The sequence below is a fragment of the Electrophorus electricus genome, chromosome 19 (genome assembly GCF_041902795.1).
Source record: "Electrophorus electricus isolate QZ-2024a chromosome 19, ASM4190279v1, whole genome shotgun sequence".
NCBI classification, from domain to species: Eukaryota; Metazoa; Chordata; class Actinopteri; order Gymnotiformes; family Gymnotidae; genus Electrophorus; species Electrophorus electricus.
This window is the reverse complement of record NC_137515.1, coordinates 6365793-6381174: the sequence shown is the minus strand read 5'-3', so window position 1 is coordinate 6381174 and position 15382 is coordinate 6365793. Positions and strand designations below refer to the sequence as shown.

At 38.6% G+C, this 15382-nt stretch overlaps 4 protein-coding genes across 18 annotated transcripts in view; 3 read left to right on the top strand and 1 right to left on the bottom strand.

Annotated features, from left to right (window-relative positions):
- arl15b (ADP-ribosylation factor-like 15b) overlaps positions 1–2878 on the top strand; it is a 61684-nt gene extending 58806 nt beyond the window's left edge. For 14 of the 15 annotated variants that reach the window (XM_081702024.1, XM_081702025.1, XM_081702029.1 and 11 more), the window contains one exon: positions 71–2878. In XM_081702024.1, the coding sequence (XP_081558150.1) occupies positions 71–223 (153 nt within the window). In that variant the 3' untranslated portion in view covers positions 224–2878. The remainder of the gene's footprint in view (positions 1–70) is intronic. The other variant, XR_003410450.3, reaches the window with a different exon arrangement.
- Positions 2879–7062: 4184 nt separating this feature from the next.
- Positions 7063–11846, bottom strand: fstb (follistatin b). Its single transcript, XM_027008474.3, has 6 exons — positions 11679–11846; positions 10432–10623; positions 10108–10323; positions 9595–9819; positions 9014–9244; positions 7063–7433 (listed from the first exon to the last, which is right to left on the bottom strand). Exons 1-6 carry the CDS (start codon positions 11761–11763, stop codon positions 7420–7422), a joined length of 963 nt encoding a protein of 320 aa, XP_026864275.3. The 5' UTR covers positions 11764–11846; the 3' UTR covers positions 7063–7419.
- A 979-nt stretch (positions 11847–12825) lies between these two features.
- Positions 12826–13531, top strand: mocs2 (molybdenum cofactor synthesis 2). The gene is made up of 3 exons (XM_027008215.3): positions 12826–12972; positions 13165–13286; positions 13392–13531. Exons 1-3 carry the CDS (start codon positions 12961–12963, stop codon positions 13516–13518), a joined length of 261 nt encoding a protein of 86 aa, XP_026864016.3. The 5' UTR covers positions 12826–12960; the 3' UTR covers positions 13519–13531.
- Positions 13532–13784: 253 nt separating this feature from the next.
- On the top strand, positions 13785–15219 carry LOC113576233 (molybdopterin synthase catalytic subunit). The gene is made up of 4 exons (XM_027008202.2): positions 13785–13905; positions 14006–14159; positions 14672–14795; positions 14910–15219. Exons 1-4 carry the CDS (start codon positions 13785–13787, stop codon positions 14994–14996), a joined length of 486 nt encoding a protein of 161 aa, XP_026864003.1. The 3' UTR covers positions 14997–15219.
- The last annotated feature ends 163 nt before the right edge of the window (positions 15220–15382 follow it).

Sequence of the window (15382 nt, the reverse complement as noted above, 5' to 3'; positions counted from 1 at the left end):
ATACACACCACCAGTTCCTTGCCAGTTCCTTCTCTAATGTCTCTCCCTCCTTTTTTGTCTCTCCCAACAGATAAAGAAATACTTTGAGTTGGAACCTTTGGCTCGTGGTAAAAGCTGGGTGCTGGAGGGCAGCACAGTGGACAACATGGATGCTGTAAAGGAGAGCTTCAGCCAGCTCATCAACCTGCTGGAAGAGAAGGACCAGGACACCGGAAGGATATGATCTAGCGGAAACTGTAGATCCCAGCATTCTTTGCGCCAAACACTACAAATCGCTGCATTGCCATAGGCCAATTTTGCATGACCTCTGAGCACAGCAGGTTTGCCTCCAGCACTGAAACCTAACAAATCAAGCAGGGAACCATGTGACCATCATGAGGTCTTAGACTTAAGGATTCATATCTGCCAAGAAATAATGGGGCTCATCATATTTGAAATATGACTTCTCTCAACAACTTTGTATTAACCAAGTACAAGTGTACAGCACTTGATAACTATTGTCAATTTGTATGTGTGTGTGTGTGTGTGTGTGTGTGTGTGTGTGTTTGTTTTTGTCCTGTGTAATACAGACTTAGCTGCACATTGCTACTTAACTGATAAACTTTCACTTGCGTGGTATGTAGAGAATCTAGAACGTTTTTCTTGTTTGTGATGGATTGTTTTGTTTAGTGGGCACACTTGTGCGCATCTGCAGCAGATGAGTTTGTACTAAAAAGCCTTAAAGTATGTCCCGATGTGTTTGTAAACCAAATGATAAATTGACAAGTGTATCAAGTGATGTATCAGTCCGTAGATGTAACTTTGATCTTAAAGAATAGTGGCCATAAAATACTCAGCACTTGTAGTTAAAAACAAAAAATTACTTCCTTGTCATGGCATACAATAAAATGTGTGGATTCAAACTCTTAGTATTATAGAAATTAATTTAGAGATGCATCATCAAGAAATCATTTTTGAGGTTTTTGTTTTGTATGTTTGTTTTGTTTTTTAATTATTATTGTTTCCAAGGGATTTTCACTAAAGCTTCTGGAATATTGTAATACTTTTCACTAGTCTATATTTTCCCCATAATTCAGAGCATCACTTGTATTTGTTTTACCTGTATGACAAGTCTTGTCTCTTAATAGTAATTAATCATGGTAATGAATCATCTCAAAGGTTCAGTGACTGTAATCATCAATTACAACAGTGCTATACAGCATAAAAAGTTAGACATATGTGAATGATGTGACTGGTGAAAAGTGAATACTTTTGGTATGGATTAATTACCTGTATTTATGTAGAAAACATATTTGTTGAAAATAAATGTCTTCTGTACTGTTGCCTTGGAATGCAAACTGCTCGTTTGCACACCCACAACACCCAGCCGGCTGCACCTTTTCAGATAGAGTGTGCGTTGTCCACTTGGACTCCTTTGTCTCAACTCCTACTCCTCTCTAAAACTCAGAATGGATGTCACACTAGTATGCTGAGCTAGAGTTATTTCAAACTGTTCACATGATGGTGTCCTAAATCTGAAGTGTTCATCAACCCCACTGACACCTGGGAAATGTCATCTTTGTAGTATACATTCAGCACCCTGGTGTGTTGGTATCACTTAAAAGATTTTATCCCCCTGGACAATTCAACTGCCTTTTTGTAATTTAAAAATTTGTACATTTGTTACACTTTTTTTTGGTGAGGGAGTGCTCATGCCTGCTTTTGTAATGGAATAAATATGGATTTGAGTTAATTGCAAAATTATTAACTCTGTAAATATGTAATTTATGACTAATTTCCATTGAGAACATGGTCTCAATAAAGGCTGATGTATGACAAATGTTATCTGTGATGAGTGCAACATCAGCATGAGTGATTTTGTCATGAAGTAATTGGTCCCTATATAGGGAAATGTGTGCAGAAAGAATTAAATGACTTTAGGTGAAGATTTGGATTAGGTCACCTATTGAGCATATTAGTGTTGGGCTTTCCTGAATATGGATTAAGACAAGTCTGCATTGCCAATATGAAATCAGTCTTCTCTGTAATTTACAGTGTAATTTGACTGCATAAATACTCCATTCATGGTTTGTAAATTAATTTATAACAAGGACTCGTATAAAATGTATACCTTTTTGCTTTTCATGTCAGAAGCATCCCTGCTGTATCCCTGCCCATTCCAGATTGGTCTTTAAAAAAAAACCCTGAGCTTTTATTTACAAATGTTTTCCTTTTGTGCTGATCTGAACCCTCTTGTGACAGAGGTGGAAGAAGGCTTTCCTCTAGGCTAGCTAAGCGTTACTCAGTGGATTTCATTTACAAGAGATGAGTCATGCATGATCTACCCAGACGCCTCTCTGTCCCTGCTGGTCTGAGACCATAGCCCTGGATATCATTTCTCTTCATTAGTTTGCAGGAGTTTCCATTAAGCCTGATGTTAACACTCTTTCTCCACTAGCTGATTTATCGATGTTCACTAGTTCACAGACGAGTAGATCAAAGTCAGGTCAGGTTCTAATAAGTGTTCTAATAAAACATAAGTGTTCAGTGTCGTGTTATTTTTTGTTTGCTTGTTTGTTTTTCTTTGATTTTTTTTTTCTTTAATTTTTCAGACTGCCCATCTTCTTGGAGCAGTTTTATGTGGAAAATATGAGTGAGCAACTTCAGGGTGCAGTAGGGTAATGGAGTGTGCTGTGCCGATTACTCGGCCACTAACAATTCAAAATCAACGATCTACAATATATGCACCAGCTATAAATATTCATATTTTATATAGGGAATGGCAATTGGCCAGAAGAAGAATATTATATCATTTGTAGTTTGTTTTTGTTTTGTGGTTTTGTTTTTTGGTTGTTTGTTTGGTAAGTTTCTTTGGAATAAAATGGAAATTAAATTGTGAATCAAAGAAGCCCTCGCAGATATCACTCTTTTGAAAACTGAGAATATATGTCTAGCTAAAAGACCATATCCAAAAGAAGTCAAGAGTAGCAGACAGCCCCAGACACATTAGTATGCAGACAGATTAATATTTGGGATTAATATTTAAACTCTATCTATGTCTGAACAACTCCACAAAGCTGTCTGCCAGACAGAAACTTTAAATATGTTCCGCTTTTATTCAGCGTCAGTCTGGCAGGCAGAATTATGTTAATCTTTAAAAAAAAAAAAAAAAAAAATGCTTCTCCTCCAATCTCCACTACTCCTGTATAAAAGGAGACCATTCTCAGAAGGTTTCTTATTCACCATCTTGGTTAATGTTGCAACTCTACTAGTTTTTGTTTTGTAGAGAAAACAGCCTGTGTGATCAGATGTAATAACGTACATTCGTGGCGAGACTAGCACAAATGTTGGTTTTCACAAAGTTTGCTGCTTCAATTTACATTAACTCTAGATTGTGAAGAGTGATCAGATGAATTGCAATTAATTGCAAAGTCATTCCTTGCCATGAAAAGTTTTGCCATGAAAACTCAACAAAAATGACTGCATTCCAGCCACTGCATTTCAGCCCTGCCACAAAATGTCCTGCTAACATCATTTCAGGGATCTTGTTGGCTCAGGAGAAAGAAGTTAATGAGGACAAGGCACCTGATTTAATTAAACCATATATTGAATCATCAAGAACTTCAAGGAGAGAAGTTTAATTGCAGTGATGAAGGCTTCACGGCGCCCAAGAAAGTCATGCAAGCGCCAGGACTGTCTTAAAGAGGATGCAGCTATGGGATCGGGTCAAATTGCCGAGGTCCCTTTTAGTGGTTCTCTGTGTTTTGCTGCCATTCTTTAGAAACTAAAACAAACCCAAGTAAGCACGAATAAAGACTATTTATGAGAAATTTAGAAAACGGCCAACAACACTTCAGCTGACATGGACTTTAATTCTATCAGCTGTTTCTGCAGGGGTGACTTTTCTTTACTTTCCCCCCCTCCCTAAAAAGAAGAAAAACCTCTATACTCTGGAATATTAAACGAGCATGGAGGACAGTCTAAAGAATATAGTATCTGTAGCAAAAAGCCTTTAAATGTTCTTACATCAAGCTTGTATAGACAGAAAGACACCTACATTTTTGACCCCTAAAATGTGACTCTGTCTCATAGGTATCAGTAGACAGTGTTCTATTGGAGTTGAAACAGGAGCCTGTTGGACTCAGAGAAGCACACAGCCTGCTCTAAACTCCAACTCAGCAACCCAACGGCAGCAAACCATGAAATCGTCACCTGCCTGGGCAGCCTTGGACTCCACAACACAACTTTTCTCTTGAGTCAACATCAAATTTATGTAACATGTTTTACAACACAAGTTGACGCAAAGTAGCTTTACAAATATATGGGTGCAGATCCCTAATGAGCAAGCCAGAGGCAAGGAAAAATTCCCTTGGTAGAATTAAGGAAGAAACTGTACTAGATGTCAAGCTAGTAGCCAGATCATGCTTTATTGCATTACACTGTAGATGTGGAGTCTTAGTTACTCCAGTGGGTCTAAGGAGGATGGACTGTTTCCGACATGGCAGCTTCAGTTCATCTACTGGTGATAATTTTCCTCATAATAGTCAGCAAAAGTGAAGGTTTTGCTGTCTGCTGCTGTGTTGTTGGGGTTTTTTTCCCCTTCTTTTGTTGTGTTTTCCACTTTAGCTATGCAAGGAAAACGTCTGCATCCTCATACAAATGTCTGCATGAATTCTTGAGATATCTAAAAAGAACAACTTGTTTTCTTTATTTCCTCAACTTTAACAATGATATGTCACCACAGTCACAGAGATGTCTTCTGGCCAGCGTTGAAGGTCATAGGAATTGCAGTGTGGAGTTATGGTCGTGGGAAAAATCCCACACTCTTCATTCTGACTGCTGTGTCAGCATTTCTTTAATGTAGTTATGGAGGCTGCCTTCCACTTTCCAAAACAGCCGCACAGACTGCAACTCTGATTACAATCTCTCTGCTGCAGTAATCACTTTCAAATATGATTACTCTTCCTTTCTTTGTCTGTCTGACTCTCCATTTCACTCTTCCCTCTTATTCTCCCTTTCTGTATATCCTTTTATCCTTTATTTCTTGCCCTTTCAATAAATCACACTTTGTCTTCCTTTTTCTTTACTTTTCTTTCTCTGTCTCTCTCTGTCTTCCTCTCTCTACAATTAGGATAAAGTGCTATCTTGCAGTTATGTTACATATAGTCATTATAACGTGCAATGTAATATATTGAAAATACTTTACTGGATCTCTTGTGTGACTGGGTTACAGATCAGCCCATATTACAATCCATATTACTTGCTCTCAAGGTTTCTTCCTCATGCTCGAGTTGCTTTTTCCTTGCCACTGTCGCCCTTGGCTTGCTCACTGGAGGCTTGGACTCAGACATTTGTAAAGCTGCTTTGTGACAACAGCTGTTGTAAAAAGCCCTATATAAATAAATTTGATTTACATGCTTTGATCATGCTTATGCTGACAGCTCATACTAAAAATATTTGATTTGTTAAAGAGCTCAATTGCATATTTCTCACTTTAGCATGGCAATTTTTACAAACAATAGCAAATAATATATTGTGCAGTCTTGCCAATCAGGTAGCAGTGTGGATCCAGGGCCTATATTGCCTTTTAAGAATACAGGCCCGGATAGAACAGCATGGTTCACTGCTGATTCAGCTTGTCTTGCAGAGTGAAAGAGAACCAAAGTAGGACAGCTTTCACTACTGTTCCTTCAGCCTAAGATACAATTCATGTACAGCTCATGGGCTCAGTATTTCTATCAACCCTTTTTTTTCAAAAATAGCCAAGTCTTTTGATTTACAGTGAAAAGACGAGGCACTAAACCCAAATAATAACTGGATGTTTAAATGCATGTGCATGAAAGAGATCTGCTCAGACATAGATGAGTGAGGCTGTGTACATCCACACAAGAGGGGCAAACACAGATGACCAGTCCAGAGGGGCCACCCCACTCCTAGCCAGTTAATTGTACAACTTCCTGGCAAATTAGCTTTCCCGCCCTGATTCAGACAACTCTGGGTGCTACTGTAGGACTTGGCTGTGCGTGTACGTGAATGTGTATGTATTAGAGACGGGGGTACATGCACAGAGGACTGCCCTCTAAGTCAAAGCTAAGTGGTAAGAATTGTTTTCTGAATTATTCTAATTCAGAAAACTAATCATCAAAAGATTTGAGATTTTAAATTAGGATGTGGCTGTCAACACAGATGTAATTCCTAATTTAAAAAAATAGCACTTACATTTTATTTTGAGTTATTTTTTTCCTCAAGCCCAGCTTGAATGTTTGCAATTTAAACATGTGCTTCTTAGAGAAGAATTTGTGTAAAGGTTAATGAAAACAAGATTTGTTCCCCAATTTTTTGTCATATTGCATGTTTACAAACAGCATCACTATCTTATGTACACCAAACAATAAAAAGAACTATCCATTTATAGCTAAATTTCCAAAATCATAAAAAAGGTGAAATAAAAAGTAACATAACTGATATAGATAATCCTATACATTTTGTGATAAAATTGAGCTATCTACAAGAAGCACTGGAAGCATTCAAGCATATATTTTTGATTTTAAAAATCCATTGAATATAGAAAAACACATTTTGTTGTCCATGTTTTTTTTCTTTTACTCCCTCACATTATTATTTTCACAGGAAATGGCTTTTTTTTCTATGAGAGAAGATTAAACATTTCTGAAGTTTTATAGCAGAGCACTTTTAGTCAGCTTTCATTGTAAACAAGCAAATCTCTCTATGACTATTATCTGTCTATTAGTGAACTTTAGATTTCTACCAAACTCACACTCCAACATACATGCAGCCTGGGAGATGCTCCATGTAGGGACACTGTAAGAAATTACACGCATATATTAGGTCACAAACTCAGTAAACACTTTATAAACTCATTGCACCATATAATAAATAATGTTTTTTCTTCTTTGGATAATATACAAGACAAAAGAGAGTCAAACATTATAATTGTATAAATAAAAGGACAAAAATGTATAAATAAACATCCAGAAATCAGAGCTGTATGAAATCTTCCTCATTTCTTTCCCTGGAAAATAAATAAGATTACATCTATGTACAGTATGAATACTGACTCTGTATTGAAGTCCTATTACTGATGTTGGTTGACATAGTCATTATCAGAGATATGCGAACATAATCTGCGCAGTCCTGATTTTCATCCTCTTCCTCCTCCATCAGCTCTGACATGGCTACATGGAGGAGCACAAGTAGCTGTTGCATCGGTATGAAAGACAACAGCACTGAATCTGATGGCATGGCTTTGAAAGGAAAAAAGTCTCTTCAAAAACAACTGATTATCAAATTTGCTTCCTCCAACAAAGCAGCTGAAATGATAAAGCTTGTTTCCCTCCAGCAACGCATCTGGTTTTCACAAGGAGGCAGGCTGTCAACCTTGTGCTGTAGGAGTGAGAGGGGGCCAGGGGTTCACGTGGGTCAGTGGTCTACGCCTGGAAGCAAAGAGAAAAGTGCTTTAATTTTCAGCTGGCTTTGACGAGGGTTGATCAGAACACCTTACCTTACCCAATTCAGTTACTGACTGACAGAAATTTGCCGTCTTCATCAAAAGACACTGACAGTGAAAATAAAACACAAATAACATAAATAAAAAATAAAAAGTCATATCTCATGGAAATATTGCCTTACTGAGACTAATGGCAGGAATTCAGGTTTTTAAAATTCCCACACGAACAAATCAATGAACAGTTTTGTTAAACAACCTATAGGCATGTTATAGCAAATGGATCTTCTAAACCACTGTTAGTTGTCTTCTTGCCATATAATAGATAGTCGCTTCATATTATGAGTTTTTGGAATCACAGATGAGGCCAGTTATCAAATTTGGTTTTGCACTAAACTGTAATATTTTCCCTGAAAATTACTCTTAGTCTTGGAATGGACACAACTAGAAGTAGCATCTGCAAAGCTAGTCCATCAGGTGTAGCTGAATGGGAAACTTCCTTGTTCTTCAATGTCAGGTTCAGCATTGTACAGACGTGTATAACTGGAAGGAACAAGACTGATGTATTATTACTGGGTCATGCTTCTAACGAGAGGACCCATCAACCACCCAGACAAGTTTAAGAGGCTTAACCCCATGGCCCCCATTTCTTTTCTGGAAATCTCTTCTGATGACATCACCAGAGGTTCTAGTTTTCTGTCTCCTGACGTTTGAGAGCAACTTTACACCCATGTATGAGGAAATTAACAGGACATGAAGCTGATGTTAAAAAATGGAATTGATTGTCATGTTAACTTATGTTCAAGAAAAGGAGAAATGAGTAATTATATCCTCACAATAAATAATTCTCAGCAGTGTAGAAATATTGCTGCTTTTAGGTTAGTGACTATTGCGGTTGGTATAAACAGCTATGTATTTAAGCTGTTTGAAACAGAATTGACTATCTGTAACGAACAATCTGATACCATCTTCTTCATCTGGATAACAAACTTGACCTTAATAAGTCAGTTCAAAATAGGGTCCAAATGCAGAATGGAATGTGAAAATCGCAGAATACAGAACATTCAGATCTTATGTTCAAGCTAAGATGTTCATCAGTTGATGAGTCAAAGATTTAAGCAACAGAACATGTTTCACAGACATTTCAGAGAAAACTGAACGTACGTTCCCATGTGCTCTTCGCATGACATGTTCATACAAGTAATTTAGCTCCTTTTCAACAATGCAGCCTTTTGTTTCAATGTATAAACTCATAACTGTCCTGAGTTTTAAACTGAAATCCTTCCTTATATTAAAGCAGGTCATTATGTGAGCAGAAAAGTCTGATTATTGTCCTCAGACACCAGTGGTACCAAATTCTGACATGAGAGCTAAAACCATAGCATAAGGGCACATAGGTGCACTACAGTTACCCAATTCTTCTGCTCCTGATGGTGTGATATGTGAATAGTATGGGTTGGAGGGTACAGGATGGTACCCTGGGGAGATGGTAAGGAAGTGGGAAAAGTGCTCAGATGATACGGTTCCTAACAGCGCATGGCGTGTCCAGTCTAAGTGTCCTCTACTTACAATTGCAGGAGCCAGTGTGCTTGACCTCCAGGACCAGCCCCAGGGAGCAGGCAGCTTGACGCATGGCACACTCACTAGGGTAGGTGGTGTTGTCACTAGCGCACACACTATCTCCAGGACGACTCTCTGGACATTCATCCTCACATACAGAGCAGCGGCCGCGTCCTGTCTGCATGTCCCACAAACACCTCTTCCCCTCTGGACAGTGGATATCCTGACATGATTGGGCATCTGAGGACACCAACAGGGGGTTAAACAAAGCCTCTGGCGCAGAGACAACTGGTTTTTTTCTCACTGACTAATCTAAAAGATGGTTGGATAAAACATAAATGAGCAGGGGCACAATAATACATTGCTCAGTGTTCAGATGATGGAATTATGTGTTATTGCACCATAGCAAACTAATGAGGACCACATGTTTAACAGAGTGTTACATAAGCTTGAGCCTGAAGACTGTGTCAGTTTTGGCCCAGTTTTTTATCCTGTACAACACAGAACAACCATTGCTAGCATTAGTTCTAGGTCAGTTCTAGGTCATCCTCTGAGCTGAGCTATACACTGGAAAATGACCCCATTCTCACCTATGCATTTACCCTCGTAGGCGACCCCAATAGATCTTCCCAAAATACACGTTGCTTTCCGGAGCTGGCACACGCTGTTATAAACAATGCCATCATTCCCACACAGGTGCTGCTCAACTGACTTGACCTCAGGGCACACGTGGTTGCAGCTCACGCAGTAGGCATTGTTGCTCTGGTCCACCACACACGTGGAGGAACCTGGGCATCGGACATCATGGCACGTTTCTGTAAAGTGGAGAATGAGAAAATTGACCACAAAGCCTATTTCTAATACTAAAGTTTTTGGAGATTCTGACTGCATCTAAATTTGACGATGCTCTGTGCTAAACTTGTTTATCAAATAGAGATGAAGTTTGAAGTTGGAAGCTCTTAAAGGGCTACTCTCCCTTTGAGAGTGTTTTTGTGTGGTAGTAATGTCCGCTGATGCTAGGAAAACGGGATAATTGGCAAATATGAACTTTTACTTTGTCTTTTAGCTTTTATTACATTTTGAACATAAGTCTCCTTACTTACTCTTGCACCTGCCCTGATACTGGGTGACCAGGTTGGGGTTTCTCTTGCACTTTGCTCTGCGGCGAGCACACTCATTGCGGTATGTTTTTCCATCCGAGCCACAGACATGGCCCTTAAAGGTTATGTTGGAGCAGTCCGGCGCGCACACACATCGTGGTTTGTTTCTCTTCATCTTACATCTTTTTCCAGCGCCACAGTCCACATTATCGCATGTTTCTAACAAATCAATACACAAAACAATACTTTTCGTAAAATAATAAAACTTGCTGTGTCAGCGATATCTTTACATGGTACACAATTTTGGGGAAGATGTATCAGCCTTACCTTTACATGGTATACAATTCGGTGCGCCGCCATTTAGTAGCAACCATCGAAATAATGTGTTGCTGGGCACGTCCTCTTCCGTCCACGCCATGCCCAGCTGCGCGCTTCTACAGCATTCTTCGCGGTTCATCCCAGACATGTACAGGACCTGACATCTCCCATTCTTCCCTTGCTCCAGCCAGCAGTTACCAGCTGGAATGAATCAGTATGTTACGACCCTTTCGCAAGCGGCTGATTTCACGATCTACTCGGTTATGGCCAACGCTTAGTGCACATGCCCTGTCAGCAATCGCAATCAGATGTGGTATATCAGAGCCTTAGATCGAGCGCTTCTTAACAGGCTTATCTGATGTAAAGTATATTAAGCATTAACAAATACCTTTAAATAATAATTAAAAAAAAAAGTTTGTAAAAAACCAAAACAATAGTAACAGGCTTATTTGTCTTTAGTGGCCACTATATTGCGGTGCAATCTTTTTGTGACTCTGCAACCTTCCGATAATTTCGAAGAACGTTTTTAAAATTTGAAAGAAATATCTAGAGTGGGGAAATGCTATACATTAGACAAAAACAAACCATATTACAATTTTGCCGTGTCTTCCCCACTGTTTGTTCCTGGTTGAGTTTCGTGTACCTTTCAATGTTACCACCCATTTCTATACAAAAACTCTACAATCACAGAGGGCGCGTGCGTGCGTGCGTGCGTGTGTGTACACACACACACGCACACATTTACATGTTTCCTAAATTTAGGCTATATATTTTCAACCCTACATTTACATTTGACATTTACAATTAAATTTAACATTAACATTGAACCTTTATATCTATTATTTATATTTTTCAAACATTTTGCTAAGCTTTTCAGTGCACACTAACACTGTTTTTTTTGTCTAAATGTAAAAAGGTCAGCTAAAAATTAGTATCAAGCACTTTACTTTTGACAATACATAAAAATTCGGGTAACTTCGAAATTATCTCTTTTTTTGGTTTTAATCGTTAAACTATAGCCTACAACAAGTTGTTAGTACAATTAATTGCGAATACAAGAAATCACTATAGTGCTTCGTGAACTCAGGAGCACCACTGACAAGTTTTGGGGTTTTTTAAGTTCGTGGTTATTATTTTACTTTCACACACAGTGTGCTGACAAAAAGTTTACAGACTTCAGACCGAATAAACCTTACAATACTTCAGACACTGCGGACCACGCAAATAAATGCATTACAATAATAAACCGTCATTACCCTGCACTTTATACTCTTCCATGAAGTGCGCGAGCCATATGAGAAGCGCGATCACGCCCTGGCGTAGCTGCAGTAACTGTAGCATCCTTGATAAAGAGGGACTGGTGTACGGGCAGTTTTCTAATCTTCCTACGATGTTCGCACCCAGTGACTGTCATAGAAACAGATTCAGTCTCGCTGTTTAAATCTATATGAGGGTCAGCAGGCGAATGCCTTTGGTGGGCGGTCTTCAAAAGTTGAGGGGGGTGGGGAAAGTATTATAACAGCTCTCTCACCAAAAATGATCAGGTGACCTTTATGAGCCTAGAAACTCTCTAATGCACCACTAGAAGTAGATAATAATTACATTACGCAAAACGTCCTAATAGCATGAATAGTAATAACTTGATATTGATATTGATAAAGCCGTAACATTAACATTACCATGGGTATGACTATTTGCATCCATTACTTTCAACTTTAAAACGACGCGTGATAGTCAAGCTCAGATGATGAGTGTTAATATTTTAAAATGACCTAATTTTAACCGATAATATTGGATGTATGGCCATTTTAGTAATAGCTGAGACAGTGTTTTGGTCCTTCCCCGGATGCAGCACAAATATAGACGAACAAATCATCAAGCTATTGAGTGGGGTGTTGTATTACATCAACTGCAGTGAACAGGACACACGAGGTCGACGCCCGACCGACTACTTTAAGTGAGATAAGACTGTTGGACATCTGATAGATGGCAGATAAGCCATTCCTCAGGACGCGCACACTAGTTTGTAATGAAAACATTATCTCGACTGCCACCTGTCGGTAAACAAGCGATGATGCCATAAACCGTCCTAAACGCAACTAAGACTACAGTATTCAAGGCTATAATTTTCGGTACGGTAACTTTTATTCTTGACCATGAAATCGCCGAGAACTTATTGTGATAATCGAGAGTTTTAGGATTTCTCTTGGAATGTTTGAAATAATAGCCAGAGCTGTCAAGAATGGGAAACATCTGCTGGCGGTACTAGGATATTGATTGTTTGATTTGCATTGAACATTGGAAATACAAAACATTTTCAATGACGCGCTTGGTTATCACGTGGTTCAACTGTGTGCAGTTTACACGGTTGAGACCTTCGCTAGTTGAATATGACTGTATTTCCTGTTCTGGTCAGATGACTTAACGTATGACCAATCAGATTTAAGGTCCGAGGAAGCCAAAATACGAGAATATGGAGCGTTAACAGGTTACAGAAGCTTTTTGTGGGACTTGAGTGCATTTCGACAACTTGCATCCATGAGTATCGAGGTATGACAGTGCACCGAATCGTCTTTGATCGACCAGCTTTTGTTTTGAGCGGAGGCAAAGCACGTAGCCTATTACATAAATATGAGTAAATAATACGAATGATGTTTCTTTCTGCAATCGGTTTCTGTTGACTAGACAAGGATTTTAGCATTTTTGATAGTTTAATAAAATCTTTTTATGCTGCTCTTTCAGGTGTCGGTGTTGTACTTTGCGAAAAGTGCTGAACTAGCTGGGGTGAAATCAGAGACTTTATGCGTCCGAGCTGATATAACGTCCATTCAGCTGTGGCAAGAACTAGAGAAGCGACATCCAAAGTGAGTCGAAGGTGTTTGGTATCTACCTGTTCTGGAAACTGTGTTTAATGATGTAGCTAGGTAGATCCAAATGTGAAAATATTAAATATAAAGCTTTCTTAACAGACTATTAGCTGTGCGTGAGCAAGTTGTACTCGCGGTGCGTCAGGAGTACGTAGCTCTTGGGGAACAGCGCCTGAGCCTGAGTGAAGGGGACGAAGTTGCAGTTATCCCGCCGCTCAGTGGAGGGTAAAAGCTGCGTCGAGGTGGGCACTGAAGCTGTTAATTGCGCCTGCAAGCTTTGGCTTAATGCTGTCTTGTTAGAACGTATGACGCAGTATGTCTTTTTTAAAGGAAATTATTAAACGTTTACATCAGAAAGAGTGAAATTATCGAGCATTTTTATTCTGTTACAGGTTTCAAACCGACATGAAACCATGTCTTTTAATCCTAATCATTTTAATACTTTAACACTGATCATTTGATTGCAAGATGTTTCTTTTGTATTAAATTACAGAAATGGCAGAAGATGGAGGCAGTTATCTAGACCTTATTAAACTCACCACTGACAAGCTCTCCATTGATACTGTGTCAGACTCTGTAACATGTTCCTCCTGTGGAGCCGTATCGTTATTTCTTGGTGGGACACCAACTTTCACAGATACACACTTATATTTAAGTATTTAATATCGAATTTGCCTTCTTCATGAATTGATGTACACTTGTTCTGCTTGCGGCAGGGACTACCAGAGACCACTTTGAGGGGAAGACTGTCGTTCAGCTTGAATACGAAGCATATGTACCCATGGCAGAGTCTGAGCTGAGGAAAATATGTGCTGACATTAGAGCAACATGGCCAACTGTCCGGCATATCTGCATTCATCACAGGCTTGGGTGAGCAAATCCACTGGTGCCAAAACTAGTCATCCTTTGGTATGAAAATTTTGAGAATGATTGATTATTTTTCATGTTTGCTGACATTTACTGTCTTGTAGCTGCTTAGTTAATTTTCAAACAACATATAAACAAAACTGTAATTATACAGTTTCATAATCCATTTTTAAATTAGAAATTAACCTGAAAATATTCCCTAAAATTAACCCGAATGATCAAAGCTTAATTGCCAAACCTCATCTTAAATCTAACCTAATACAAATTATTTATATTGCCAATATTTTACTTTTATTTTGTTACAAAATCAACTTTATGAAAGTATTGTCTTTAATTTGCCTGATTTAGTTAAATGTACGATTTTTTTTTTTTTAATCAGATTTTATTGGACATGCATTTTTAAGGCAGCTATTTGCAGATAACCTAAAAATATTGCAATATGGTAACTGGAGCTAGAGTTAGACCTTTGTGCCTGTTACTGGTATATTGATTATACTGGGCATGTGCGTCTGCAGTGTGGTTCCCATTACAGAGACCAGTGTTATAATTGCAGTCTCATCACCTCACCGTCATGATTCTCTAGAGGCTGTGAAGTACTGCATAGACACTCTGAAAGCTACTGTCCCTATCTGGAAAAAGGTGCACTTGTGTTGCTATACTACTGTTTTAGTACAGTTTATCTTTTAGATTGAGATGTTATTTTTAAATGCACACAATAACGGTGTTGTAAATTGTTTTTCTTTTACATTTTAGGAGATTTATGAATCAGAGGAGCCATGCTGGAAAGAGAACAAGGAGTGCAAATGGGCAGAAAGTAGGCTCAAGAGCAAAGCAAGCTGACCTTCGACCTCCAACAAGTTGCATTTCTTTTACCTTGTGTGTTATTGATACCAGATTTACCCCTGCCACAGCATTGAATATACATGTAGAATTTTATTGAAAACCGCAATGCTTTAAAGCAGTTAACGGATTTAATTATTGCCAAATGAATTACAGTAAAGTCTTTAGTAACAAAAAGCAGTACTCTATCTGCAGTATTTCTAGAGAAATACCATTCCAGTGCAAAATTTAATTTGTAAACATTTATAGCATTCGGTGCATGTCCAGTGCTCTTCCCTGATAAGTCTTAAAAGACCCTTAAGTTCAGTGTGTGAGGATGAGTCTTTGCTAGTAAATGTATGCAAACACAGTAATTTTCATATTAGTCCTATTTCTGTTAAAACCAC